The 14,361-nt window shown below is 42.9% G+C and overlaps 1 protein-coding gene across 2 annotated transcripts in view; it reads left to right on the forward strand.

The window, feature by feature from the left end:
- HTT (huntingtin) overlaps positions 1–14,361 on the forward strand; it is a 174,085-nt gene that overhangs the window by 79,414 nt on the left and 80,310 nt on the right. For both annotated transcript variants that reach the window (XM_073647559.1, XM_073647565.1), the window contains 12 exons: positions 1,974–2,071; positions 2,780–2,919; positions 3,173–3,236; positions 3,482–3,582; positions 4,844–4,990; positions 6,560–6,680; positions 7,535–7,680; positions 10,339–10,490; positions 10,601–10,803; positions 12,210–12,336; positions 13,215–13,336; positions 14,215–14,325. In XM_073647559.1, the coding sequence (XP_073503660.1) occupies positions 1,974–2,071; positions 2,780–2,919; positions 3,173–3,236; positions 3,482–3,582; positions 4,844–4,990; positions 6,560–6,680; positions 7,535–7,680; positions 10,339–10,490; positions 10,601–10,803; positions 12,210–12,336; positions 13,215–13,336; positions 14,215–14,325 (1,532 nt within the window). The remainder of the gene's footprint in view (positions 1–1,973; positions 2,072–2,779; positions 2,920–3,172; positions 3,237–3,481; positions 3,583–4,843; positions 4,991–6,559; positions 6,681–7,534; positions 7,681–10,338; positions 10,491–10,600; positions 10,804–12,209; positions 12,337–13,214; positions 13,337–14,214; positions 14,326–14,361) is intronic.

The raw sequence follows: 14,361 nt of genomic DNA on the forward strand, positions 1-14,361 counted from the left end.
CTTCAGTTTAGGGTATGCGGTCCTGGAGCAGACCAATAGGGATGGTTTAGGGTGAAATGAAGGCTGTCTGGAGCTTGAGTGTCAGCATATCCTCATGTTGCCATCCTAAAAGGAGGAGTTGCAAAACAGCAGTGGAAACTCCTGGGAATGTGTAAGATAACCACGAGCACTTATTATTCTGGGTAGGCAGATTACTCTTGTGCCCAGCAGCATCCTTGATAGTAGTGTAGACACTTTCCCAAGCGGTAGTCTCCTGTAACCGGAAGCCCAATTTAAAGCCACTGTTGAAAGTGAGTAAATTTTCTCACCTAGGGGATCACAGACGGATGCTGAATCCGAGAAGAGCAAGGTAGTGTCTCTTGAGAGGTGAGCTACTTTGTGGTGCATTAAGGGAGGTATGGACCATTTGACAACAGATTCCTCCACAAAGTGGAGGAGGTCCTCATACCTCTTAGAGGAAGGCTTGCAGCTATTCAGGTATTTCTATCTCTTGACTGGAGGATCACAAAGTCCTCAAGGAAAGGCAACATGTTGCTTGCAGTGTTACTGGAAGGAAATTGCTTCCTAGGAAGGGGAGATGGACTCTTCCTTGATATGTGTGGTGTCCCTTATTTCCGGAATATATCCTGCATGGCTGAGGCCAGCTTAGTATCCTGCTCATGCTCAGTGGTGTTCCCTGAGGATTTGGACCAGGCAGAGGGAAAAACTGTGTCATATGCTGTGGCTCTGTCAAAGGAGTGGTTCAGACAGGCTGAGGACAAGGCGTGGGCCGATTATCGTACATCTCATGTGAGAACTTCTTTTGGAAGGTGCGATAGACTCCACGAACTGTCACAGCGTGCTGATTGTGCAAGCGAACGCTCCCAGGTGAGCTTCACTGGCATGTGCTCCAGTAAAACAGCTTCGGGTGGGCGAGGCCTGAGTGAAAGACCTGGCCTATTTGGGGATCTGAGGGGTGCAGGTCTGGAGTGAGATCCAGGCATTGGGCAGAGGGATGTCGGCTGACCACATGGCAAACGTTTGTTGCAGTATATAACCAGTTGGTGGAGGGACTTCCCAGGGAAAGGGACATGGGTGCCTTGATAACAATGAAAATGGGTCCTATTGGGGTGCCTGCCGGTACCAGTAAAGGTGCAGGATCAGTTAAACTGTTTCCCTTAAATGGCACTGGTGGCGGATAGGTGCTGGCTTTTCCATCCGGTACTCTTCCGCCACACAAGCTTCATCCAGGACAGAAGAGACCCATAAATAGTTCCTGCATGGATGCAGATATTACCTTGGGGCCAGGAAGAAAAACTCTGACAATAAGCCCGTCTAATGAAAATAGTGCAAAAAGCGTTTGATGAGAGTAGGAGTCCCCCTACGCTGGGAGGTTTTGGGGATCTGGGGGTAGTACCGGGCCTCTCTGGGTGCCAAAACAAGATTGCAGCCTGTAGACAAGAAAAAAGGCCCAGCCTGTCAGCGAGGGAAGAGGCCTGAGCAGATCCCACAAAACAGCTTAGAAAGAACAGCATAAAGTAAAGAAAAAAACAAAACTGCCAAAGAGCTGTAAAACGGGTAAAGAAGATCTGTAGAATGGGAAAAGATAGTCTTGGGGGCATAAAGTGGGATGGAGGAGAAAGAGTGGGGGATGAATTATACTTGCCCATCTCACATTGGGGGATTTTACTGTCCCATCTCACGTATACATGTATACTCACCCTTCTGATGTCTTCAGAGGGCCAGCCTTTCGGTGGCTTCTTAAATCTGTGGGGCAACAGGCACTCCGCTGTGGCAGTAGCCAGTGGGCGACAGGTGACAGGCTTTAAATGGTGTCCACAGGGAGGGTTTTTCCCCGCCTATTGTCGAGCCTTCTAGTGGCAGGGCATGTACCCATAGTGCTGTGCCCTCCATTGCTATTAACGAGAAATGTTTAACTGCTAAAATATTCATTATCATCAATTTATTTATTTTTTTTTCATTCTTTTTTTAAGGAAATCATTTTTCTGTGGAAGACTGCATTCCTGTATTGCAAAAATCCCTGAAAGATGAATCATCCGTTACATGCAAGATGGCTTGTGCTGCAGTCAGGGTGAGTGGATATTTTATCTCAAATTTCATTCTGTCTATCATTTAACTACTTCCAGAACGCCCGTAGCCTTTCTACATCCAGCCGATCCACATATTACTCTGCAGTGATGTTCTAAAAATCACTGCAGAAAAAGCAACTGCATGAGAATGTGTGGCTACAGGAAGGTGGAGTTGGATATCTGACACAGCCAGACTCCCCATAGAGAAGGCAGAGATGGTTTACTGCCATCGCTGCCTTCCTGCTCGCTCTGAACTCTGTGCTAAACAAGCTCTGTGTATGCAGTTAAGGAAGAAAAATATATTGCTCTATCGCTTCATTGGGAGACACAGGAGACCATGGGTGTATGCTGCTGACACTAGGCAAATAATGCTAGCTCCTGAAAATATGCCTGGTCAGGAAAGGGAGAAAATGGTCTGCTCTTGAATTGGTTAAAAAACAAACAAACCAAAAAAAACATCTATAGGAAATGTTGTTCGCTGGGGCTATAGCTCCCGCTGGATGATCGGTGATCCCAGTTCAGGAGTATCCTGTACGTGGCCTTGCTGGTCGAGAGATCCTGGGGACAGAGTAATTGGCATACAGCACACCCGCATGTGTGGGAGGCCGTTTTGTGGGGCATTGACACACCCTTTATAAATGGGTCTGTCTCTGCATTAGGATTTCCTTGCCTTTTCTAATTCAAGTTTTTTGTTTTTGTGTTTCCTCCAGCATTGCATATCCAGTTTATGTTGCAGCACATTCAGCGAGCTCGGTTTACAGCTGATGATAGATCTGCTCACACTTAAAAACAGCTCCTATTGGCTTGTGAGGACGGAGCTGCTGGAGACCCTTGCAGAAATTGATTTTCGGTAAGAAAAAGACTCTTCCCAACCCCACCCTCTCCCCCCTAAAAAAAAAAAAAAAAAGTTTTTATATACTGTCCTAAAGTCTTTGTGACCATCGCTCTATGTTAGCGGTTAACTCCACAGCCGCGGTCTCTGGATCCTTGGCGTTCCCATTGGCGTGACCCCCAGTGAGCAGCTTTTTATCACCTAGCCTTTCAACGTGTGATAGCTTTTGACCTGCTGTCAAACAACATTTATTCGGCTTTTCTTTCTGCAGGTTAGTCAATTTCTTGGAAGGCCGAGCAGAAGGATTACATAGAGGTGTCCATTTTTATACTGGGGTAAATATAGCAAACTTTTCATTATATTTGATGAGTGAATAGGGATTATTATGGGGTTGTGTAAAATAGTGGGACTGTGGTTAATTTTATTTTGTAAACTTCTGGTAAGTTTACTTTTTGTTTGTAAGCCTAGATGTGATTGATCAGAGCTGAGCGTGTATTCTTGGTGTGTGTGTGTGGTTCTTTGGATTGCGGTGCAGACGTCTTGTATTGCAGTGCAGACTCTCTCCTATGTTATATTACAGTTGCTGCATCTTCAGGAGCGAGTATTAAATGGCGTCGTCATAAGCCTTCTAGGAGATGAAGACGCTCGGGTGAGACATGTAGCAGCCGCCTCATTAGTTCGGTAAGTACTAAATGGGATTGAAGAGACTTTTTGTTTTCTAAAGCCCCCTATACACTAGATAATAAAGCGGTTGTGCAGTCTATGCGCTGCCAGGATTCTCCAGTGCCCGAAGCGGGCTCGTGACCGCAAGCATGCAATTTGCATAAATGCAGTCACCTGCCAAATAGACTTGCACGCTCAATACAAGTAAATTGAGTGAGGCCAGTCTAGTCTGGTTGGGACGTGGCTTGGAGTATGAATGTGGCATACTTGCGGCTACATGATCGTCCGCTCTCGGCAACCGGAGAATCCTGACAGAGCGCACTGTCTGCAGTGTGAGGATTGAGTCTGCAGTTACATAGAGTGAGTTCTAAGCCTGGACAACCCCTTTAAAGTTGCCCATCTTTTTCGGCAGGATCGTCCGACCATCTATCTGTGTATGGGGGGGGGTCCCGATTCTTCCCCGGGCAAGATAATGATCAAGTAGTAATAATTCCAATCCTTTTCTTCTCCCACCAGAGAAGTGTCTGGGAGCGGCTGTCATAAGTGTCATATGAGCACAGTAATTATGTGTATGGAGGATTTGGGAGAGAACGGTCTCCACTGATTGATAGCGAACAGATCTAAATGCTACCAGACTAGACTTAATTTTTTATTTTGAATATCCTCACTGCCTGATTCATTATTGCATTTGTGCCTTTTTTTTGTCTAGTTTTTGCTGTTTTTTAGCCTGTTTTTGATTTGCACCAAATTTTTCTTTTAATTTCCATCTTTTTGACTTTTGAAGTCTATATTGCATTTTTTTTTGTATGTGTGTGTTCTCCAATGCAGGTGCTGATTCATCAATTGCGACTTCACAAAGTCAAACAATTTTTACGTAAATGTGCTCCAATTCCCCACCCCCTCGAGTGATTTTATGTACTACTGGAATTTTTGCAGAATTTTTTGCAGAACACACAAAAACAATTAGTCAAAAATTAGAGCATTTTTACGCAAAATTCATGCACCACACATGCCATTTTATAGCTTGAACACTTTGTTTTCCAAAACTATAATCTGTTTGTAGTCCTAAACTGTAACACCAAGATCCAGGGATCGTCTTGAAGTATCCATCGCTGCAGAAAATGGGGGTAGTAGTGTTTTTTTTTATGCTGACATCTTCTGCTGGTTAACAGGGATTACGAAATTAAGTCTATGCATTTGTCCACAGGTTCTTAATCCTGTGTATTGATTTGTATATATATTTAGGCTTTATTTTTTTGTTCTTTTTTTATTCCCGCAGGCTGGTTCCAAAGTTATTTTACAGCTGTGATCAAGGTCAGGCCGATCCTGTGGTAGCAGCTGCTCGGGACCAGAGTAGTGTTTATCTGAAGCTCCTCATGCATGAGACACAACCGGCATCTCACTTTGCTGTCAGTACAATCACCAGGTAATTGGGACGATTGTCTTTCTTGGGATACTGAACGGAAGGGAATAAATGCAAATCTGAACATTTTGTGTTATTTCTGGTGTATACGTTGGAGGACACAGGTAGGCCCTTCTACTAAAATCTGTAGCAAGTAACATCCTGGAACCATCATTACCTGACCCCCAAGAAGAGAATTCCTTAAAAGCTGCTGGAACTGATCCTGAGAAAGAAGAATAGAAAGACTGGGTGGGAGTGGTGTTCCACAATTTAATGAATGAGAAAGGGATTTTTCATTAAGTGCAAAAATATAATTTACTCTGTCGCCTCATTGGGGGACACAGGACCATGGGTGTTATGCTGCTTTCCACTAGGAGGCGACACTATGCATAATCTGAAAAAGATTAACCGTGGCTCCTCCTCTGCAGTATACACCCTTGGACTGCATCAGCCTTCTCCAGTTTTGTGCAAAAGCATTAGGAGGAACTTAACATGGATAACATAAACATGCCTATAAGAAGGCAACTATGTACGAGCTCAAAACGATATGAGAACTCAACATAACAACGGCCCGGAACGGGCGACAGGGTGGGTAATCTTTTTCAGATTATGCATAGTGTCGCCTCCTAGTGGACAGCAGCATAACACCCATGGTCCTGTGTCCCCCAATTAGAGGCTGAGAGAAAGAGATTTTATGGTGAGTACACACAAATCTCTTTTTCTCATTCATAACTTTTGGGGGTAAAGGACCCTTGGACATCTCAGAGAGGGGAAACACAACAACTGACTGTGGCTCATCTAGCAGACAGTGGCCGACAGCACCTTACCCTTGAAATATACAGAGGCAAAAGCCATTTGTAGAACTTTGGAGGTGGGAGAGGCTCAGCTGGCAGACCTGATACCTGACCACCCTTTTAGAATATATCATTACCCTAAAGGGCCTTTTAGGCCTCCACAATCTTTGTGGTCCCTAATAGGCTATGAAATAGAATTTGTTTCCTCCAAAAAACTTGTTTGGCCTATTGGGGATCACGAAGAGACAACAGAAACGCTGGAAGGCTTCCATAACCAAAAAAAGTCCTGATGGCGAAGAGAACACTCCCGGTGATGGAAGAAAGGGAGAATGATATCCTTGCTGTTGATGTGCAAGGCTGAGACCACTTTTGGGATAATTGATGGCATCTGGCGTAAGACTACCTTGTCCTGATGGAGTACAAAGAAGGGAGCGTTGCAGAGAAACCCTGTAAATGAAATGCCACCTAGGAATTTTTTTTGTCTGAAGTTCATTGGTAAAGTTCACGTTGTCGAATCGTTTATGCCGCTCACCTGACCAAGATGGCCAGAATTAGAGAGATATGTTGTTAAAATAACTTTGACCATGAACGGCAGACAAAGGTCTAGAGTTGATCGATAATGGTATATGAAATTAGTGGCTGTTAACAGTCCGCCTGTCGATACCTGCCCTGATTATTCTGTCATCTCTGTTGTAAAATTGCTGTCTATAATTAATCACTTCTTGGTAGGAACACATTACTTACTGAACCTGAAATGTGTTTTTACTCTGATTTTTAACAATTTTGAAACTCTTTGCAGGATCTACAGAGGGTACAATATACTGCAGGGTCCGACAGATGTCAGCATGGAAAACAATCTGTCCAAGGTCATCACTGCAGTCTCCCACGCGTTAACCACGTCGACCACACGAGCTCTCACGGTAATGATACTTGTCATAAAGCATTGGCTGTCTGTATTTGCAAAGAAGCAGCCATTTACTTTTCATAGCCTTGTATATTATGCAATGTTGGGCAGCACGGTGGCTCAGTGGTTAGTACTGTTGATTTGCAGTGGTCCGGGGTTCAAATCCCACCAAGGACAACATCTGCAAGGAGTCTGTATGTTCTCCCCATGTTTGTGTGGGTTTCCTCCGGGTTCTCCGGTTTCCTCCCACACTCCAAAGACTTACTGATAGGGAATGTAGATTGTGAGCCCCAATTTGTGACAGTGCTGATAATGTCTGTAAAGTGCTGCGGAATATGATGACTCTATGCGTCATGAAGGTAGTAACATATTCACCAGTGAATGTCTTCTCGCCTTTTCAACGGCGTTCTGGCCCATGTGATCACATCTGTAACCTGCCGGATCGCTGTCTCGCTCTCATTGTAAGACTCTCCAGCCTTGTTCGGAGTCTCATAGACTTGCGCTGAGCGAATTAAAGTGACTTCCGCTCCACGCATCAACCGCAGTGCGATTCGGCAGGTCACAAATGCGTCCATCGCAATGCCGCAACGGACCTGAGTGCTGCTGAGACCGGGAGAATGCGACTATCAGTGAGTATGTTACATGACACTTCCGCACATGATCCCTAACAAAGGGGGAAAAAAAAAAGAAAAAAATCAATGAAATGGGGGCTTTAATGAAGTCCTTTGCAAAAAGCTATTTTAATGAAGAGAATTCAATGGTGGTAGTTGGATTCCTGTTTGATCCTGATATTTGGAGAACCAGATTAGTTAGAAAAATAGTTGGAATTGTTATAGATCACACACAATTCACTTAGATTTTTGTTTTTAGTTTGGTTGCTGTGAAGCTTTATGTCTGTTATCGACGGCGTACCCGGTGTGTACGTGGAGCGTTGGCTGGCATTGTGGGTACATCATGTCCTCTGGGGCACAGGCCTCGCGGATCCAACTGTACAAGAACAGAGGACGCTCCTTCAGGTAAATGAGCCCTTGGGGAATAAAAAACAGGTCTGTACTGACACTGACAGATGAGGTTATTAGTTTTCTGTATTGTCTAAAATTTGCAGGTGTTCTGTGGGGACTTGCGATAATATTACCATAGGATTATACAGTGATGGCCGAAAGTGTTTGCACCCTTGAAATTGTTCCAGAAAATGAATTATTTCTCCCAGAATGTTATTGCAGTTACACATGTTTTGTTATCCATGTGTTTATTTCCTTTATATGTATTGGAACAACACTTAAAAACAGAGGGGGAAAAAAAAGCAAATTGGACTTAATTTCACACAAAATCCCCAACATGACCTGGACAAAATTGTTGGCACCTTTTCAAAATTGTGGCTGAACAACTTTGTTTCAAGCATGTGATGCTCGTTCAAACTCACTTGTGACAAGTAACATGTGTGGGTAATATGGAAATCACACCTGAAACCAAAAAAAGGGGAGAAGTTGACTCAATCTTTGCATTGTGCGCCACACTAAGCATGGAGAACAGAAAGAGGAGAAGAGAACTGTCTAAGGACTTGAGAACAAAAATTGTTAAACAATATCAACAATCTCAAGGTTACAAGTCCATCTCCAGAGATCTTAATGTTCCTTTGTCCACGGTGCGCAACATAATCAAGAAGTTTACAACCCATGGCACTGTAGCTAATCTCCCTGGACGTGAACTGCAGAGAAAAATTGATGAAAGGTTGCAACACAGTATAGTCCAAATGGTGGATAAGCAGCCCCAATCAAGTTCCAAAGAAATTCAAGTTGTCCTGCAGGCTCTGGGTGCATCAGTGTCATCGTGAACTATCAGTCCACATTTGAATGAAATGAAATGCTATGGCAGGAGACCCAGGGAGACCACACTACTGACAGACATAAAAAAGCTGGATTGCAGTTTGCCAAAATGTACGTTAGTAAGCCAAAATCCTTCTGGGAAAGAGTCTTGTGGACAGATGAGACCAAGATACAGCTTTTTGGTTAAGCACATCATTATACTGTTTAATGAAAACGGAATGAGGCCTACAAAGAAAAAGGAAAGAACACAGGACCTACAGTCAAATATGGTGGAGGTTCAAAGATGTTTTGGGGTTGTTTTCTGCCTCTGGCACTGGGTGCCTTGACTGTGTGGAAGGCATCATGAAATTTGAAGATTACCAAAGGATTTTGCGTCAAAATGTAGTGCCCAGTGTCGGAAATCTGTGTTTGCGTCCTAGGTCTTCCAGCAGGACAATGACCCCCAACATACTTCAAGAAGCACCCAGAAATGTATGGAAACAAATTGCTGCAGAGTTCTGGAGTGGCAGCAATGAGTCCGGATCTAAATCCCATTGAACACCTGTGGAGAGATCTTAAAATTGCTGTTGGCGAGATATGAGAGACCTGGAGCAGTTTGCAAAAGAAGAGTGGTCCAAAATTCCAGTTGAGAGGTGTAAGAAGCTTGTTGATGGTTATAGGAAGCGATTGATTACACAGTTAATTATTCCATAGGGTGTGCAACCAAATATTAAGTTGAGGGTGCCAAAAATTTTGTCCGGCCCATTTTGGGGGTTTTGTGTGAAATTATGTCCCAATTTGCCTTTTTTCCTTTTTTTTTTTTTTTTTTTTTGTGATGTTTCAATACACACAAATGAAATAAATGTGTATAATGTGTATAACAAAACGTGTAATTGCAATAATTTTTCTGGCAGAAATACTTCATTTTCTGGAATAATTTCAAGGGTGCCAACACTTTCGGCCATGGCTGTATACTGTAAAACTAATGACTTTCCATGTGCTGTATTGAAGAGTTTCCCTTATCATTTTTCTATCTTTTTCTTTTTTTAAGCCCAACTTGTGGCCGTAAAATCTCTTTCATCATAGGGGAAAACTGCACCCGCCTTTGGTTGCCCGGTCGGAGATTCATTTTAGTTTTTTTCCTCTCGTGGTGGTTATGCTTTTTCTTTCATTTCCTCATGCTTTAGTTCTTCTTTTTCTACTTTCTCACTGTCCGAGGAGTTTTGGTGCTAGCAGGTGAGGTATAGTCTGCTGGAGAGAAGCCAACTTTTTTCTTTTGTTAATTCGTTTTTCAGTTTCACTATTTCGCACCATTTTGAATATTTTTCCCTATTTTTCTGTAAAATAGTGGTTGTTCATTATATGGTAAAATTAACGGTGTCATTCAAAGCTACAACACGTCCTGAAAAAATAAAAGCCCTCATACGGCTGTCAATGGAAAAATAAAAAAATTACTCTTGGAAGAAGGGGATTTAAAAACAAAAGCACAAAGTGAAAGTTTGGGTTGGAGTTATACGTATAGTGACCCTGATGATGGTTATGTCACTCATCACTACAACTTTGGCATTAACTCTTTTACAGCTACATAGTATATTTTTTTAACACTTTAATAAAACTGCAGCACACTCAGCGTCTGATTCCATACTTTCCGATCTGAGAAAAAGCAGCACTATTTTTCCATCAAAATAATGGGTTCTGTGACGAAACCCAAGATTTGCCAGTGGGAACAGTCAGACTCCACAAATGTCCGTCGTCTGCAAAGAACAATGATGGGCAGATCCTCAGTTAGAACTGATGACTCGTTTTGTTGTCACCATCTTGGAAGTTTAGTTTTGATATTTTCTAATCTTTTGGCTGTTTTACTTTTAGCATTCCCCAGCAGAGCTCCTCGGAGGATCCTCGTAAGTGCTGCACCGCTGGCATGGGCAACATGATCTTGTCACTGCTGTCTTCTGCCTGGTTCCCCCTTGATCTCTCTGCTCACCAAGATGCATTGATCCTAACTGGAAATCTGCTGGCAGGTGAGTCTGACATGTTGCAATCCTGCATTAATACTGGGATATGTTCTGTTCTGTATGAGACAATCAGACGTTGCCTCCTAATCCACACTGTGGTTCTTATCACTTTTCAGCCACTGCTCCTAAATCTCTGAAAAACCCATGGCCGGCCGAGGATGAAGCTAACCAGGGAACGAACAAACAAGAGGAGCCATGGCCGGCCCTCGGAGACCGCTCAATAGTGGGGATGGTGGATCAGCTCTTTGTTCACTTACTGAAGGCCATTAATATATGTGCTCACGTGATTGATGATGTGACCCCTGGACCCGTGGTAAAGGTAAGATCACATCCTATGGTGTGAAAATATTGTAAGGGTGAATTATGCTGAAAAATCCATAGTAATTTACACTGCGATACATGTGTCTCGATTCCAGCACTCATAGTGTCCTATGGATGCTGTGAATGACTGCTCTACCACCCAATCTGAGGAGGAGGTGGGAGTATTGTGATTGACAGCTCAGCCGTCCTATCTGGCTGGGTCTGAGGGATCTCCTCAAATGTCATCTATTCTGGGTGATTGCAGGACTATTTAGCATTGCCAGTTGTAGCTTTGCTCAAGTGGTGTGTGTGCGCTCTGTGCTCTGAGTTGTATTCTGATCTCCATTGCCGACCTTTGGTTTACCTTTAGCCATCTTTCTGACTTGCCCCTTTGTCTTGATCTTGACCTGACTACGCTTTTGTCTTTTCCCTTTATTACGAACCCTCTTGGTTCTGACCCGGATCTCTTGATTATCCTGCCTCACGGCAAGTCCGTGAGGAGTGAAGGCCGCCATATTGAGTGGTGACGGCCGCCACATTGGGTGAGTGGTGACGACTGCCACATTGGGTGACTATCATCATAACATGTAGACTGGGTTCTAAAACCATCCACAGATAGTGGAAAAAATTTGCAGCAGATTTTTTACGCTGCACCGATTCAATTCTGAAGCACAGATTTATTATTTTTAAAGGAATGTTGGTAACTTTGTAGAAGGATTTTGTAGCAGATTTTAGCAATGTGTGAAATCTGCATCAAAATTTGCATGTAATACATTCGGCGTTTATAGCTGATTGACTGTGAAATCTTTTCCCTAAGAGGAAAATAGAATCAGGATCTGCTCCATTCTTGTCCCTTTTATTATGATGGGGCTGACCTGCGATACCAGGGAATGGTTGAGATTATCACTGTTTCTGGATATATACATGACCATATAATTCTCTTTGTAAAATCCCTTATACATGTACGGAGCGGACTCGGAAGCTGAACCCACCCCATACCACACGGGTGCTGGCTGTGTTATACAGTCGACATCCAAGAATGACTGTTGTGATCTGAGTAGTTTAACCCCGCTCACAATTGGCAGCGGCATGTAAAAGGCAGAAACATGGTGAGCATTTCTTCTGCCGCACAGGGCATCCACTTGACCAAATGATGGGATGCTGATGGCTTTGTCATGGTAGTCGTGTTTCTACGGAGTGTCTGACTTGTTCCATTACAATGTAAAATGAATGGTGTCAATGAAAACTACAACTCCTAAGTTTACAGGGCTCTGCCGATGGAAACAGCAAAAAAAAAAAAAAAAAATAAAATAAAATAAACTTCTATGTCTCCAAGGTGTTAACGGTCTTTGCTCGACCAAATACATATTGGAACATTTTCTATCTGATGTGATTTTTTTTTTCTACCTTTATTTTACTTTTTAGGCAACACTGCCATCTCTTACTAACCCGCCCTCTCTAAGTCCCATACGACGAAAAGGAAAAGAAAAGGAAAGCGTGGAGCAAACAGCGGTACCCTTAAGCCCAAAGAAATGTACGGATTCCACTCCAGGTACATGAGGCATTGAAACAGTTTCACATGTGCTTTTTACATTCCCTGTAGTGCCTGAAAGGAAACTTTTCATGGTTTTCCTCCTTTCTGATGGTGTGAACATTGCTTGGCACAGTGCTGAGATCAAAGGTTTGTCTCATGCAGGTAGCCTCTTCATAGAGCAAGGAACTCAAGCGCCACCTACCCTAAAAGTCAACGAGCCTTGTCACATGACTTTGGATAAAAGCCAAACCAGAAACTTAATTTGCAGACACGTGCATCGGGGTGTTTTCCCCTCATCAGTGCAATGCATGAAGTTTGGTTTGCCTTAGTGAGAGGCTTCTGAAAGGATGCTTAAGGAGGAACATTTCTCCTTGTGGAAATTACCAAGCCAGTGTAAGGAGACTTAAAGGCCATGCAATGCTCCTCTGGGAATTTTAAACATGCAAATATCCTCTTCAGAGGCAGATATGATCATCATATTACCAAAACAGATTTTCATCCTCTAGAACCAGGGGTCCCCAACCTTTATTTCAAATATTTAGTTGTTTATATTGTTGCGCTCTATCAGGATGTTTTAACATCCCTTATTTTGGGATCTATGTGGCCCCAGGGGAAATTTGGTGTTTTGGGGTCTGAATTTTGGCACCTGAACCAATAGAAGGACAAGGGTCCCCAAGCATGAATTGAACAGTAGCGGTCATTCACCATCACTGACTAAGGGACTGACTGAGATAGGTTAGGTGATTATGGGGAAAAACATTATTTTTTCCTGACAATGAGCAACTTTCTATATTTCATCAGGATGCAAATATGTTGGAAAATGCAGCTAAGCTAAAAAATAAATAAATTGGAAACCATTTATGGCAGTGTTTTTCCCTTTTCTTCCTTTATTTAAGCTTCTAGGCAGACAGATGCTTCCGGTCCAGCACAAGCAAGCAAGTCTCATGGCAGCTTCTACCATCTTCCATCATATTTAAAACTGTACGATGTATTGAAAGCCACATACGCCAACTACAAGGTATGTAATTATCGAGTAAATATCAGATGTAATGTATACCACTAATGTAACTGGTTACCTAATGTTTCCAAATCCTGATAATAATAATAACCACATGGCTGCCTAGTTGAATTAACAGAAGACACATGATATACATCAGACATTTTACATATGATGACAATAATGCTTGTATAAGGTGGAACTTGGAGGCATGAGGCAGCTTTAGCTTGTGTCCCCTTACTCCTACTTGTGATCGGTTTCTCCCTGTCAGCTCTTGCAAGCAGGAGACAGATTAAAGCTGTATCTCATAGGATACACTGGAGATTCTGCACTCACAGGCAGTTTTTGGGGAGGTTTATAATTGCAGCTAATCTTTATTTTGACACCCCTAGTGCTCTTGTATAAGGCACAAAGTATAGCAAAGTATGCACAGAGTGGTATAGATAATAAGAAGGATTGGGTTTAGCTGGGGAACGGGAGGTGTGATAACTACCAGGAGGGATTTGTTACATGATTATATGATCCTATTGATAACAGGAAGTCTGAGGCTGACTTCCTGTCTAAACACTAAGGCACGTACTGGACTGGTACTCAGGCCTGCCCATAATGAAAGCTTAAAAATGTATGGCTGCAACTGAGCTGGGATGAAATAAATTACACAGCATCATGGGGGGATAAAAGAATAAGCTGGAGTGCTGCTTTAATATTACAAGGATAATTGAGGTTTCCCACGTACCACAAATCTGAAAGATAGAACATTTGAAAACGTAGAAAAATACAGGACCCTGCTTGCTTAGACAATTATCACATTTCTGACTACCCTTTAAGAAGATTGAAATGCAGGCCCGATGGTCTTTTGTTTATTAGTACTAAATATTGATTTCCTTTCTCTTTCGCAGGTCACCCTGGACCTTCAGAATAACAATGAGAAATTTGGAAGTTTCCTGCGCGCTGCTCTGGATGTTTTGTCACAGATATTAGAACTTGCTACACTGACTGATATTGGCAAGGCGAGTACCAACATGTGGCGTCTTTATGCGTTTTGT

This window comes from Phyllobates terribilis, unplaced genomic scaffold (assembly GCF_046119375.1).
Source record: "Phyllobates terribilis strain yellow unplaced genomic scaffold, ASM4611937v1 Scaffold_1__5_contigs__length_1240528914, whole genome shotgun sequence".
Lineage (NCBI taxonomy): Eukaryota > Metazoa > Chordata > Amphibia > Anura > Dendrobatidae > Phyllobates > Phyllobates terribilis.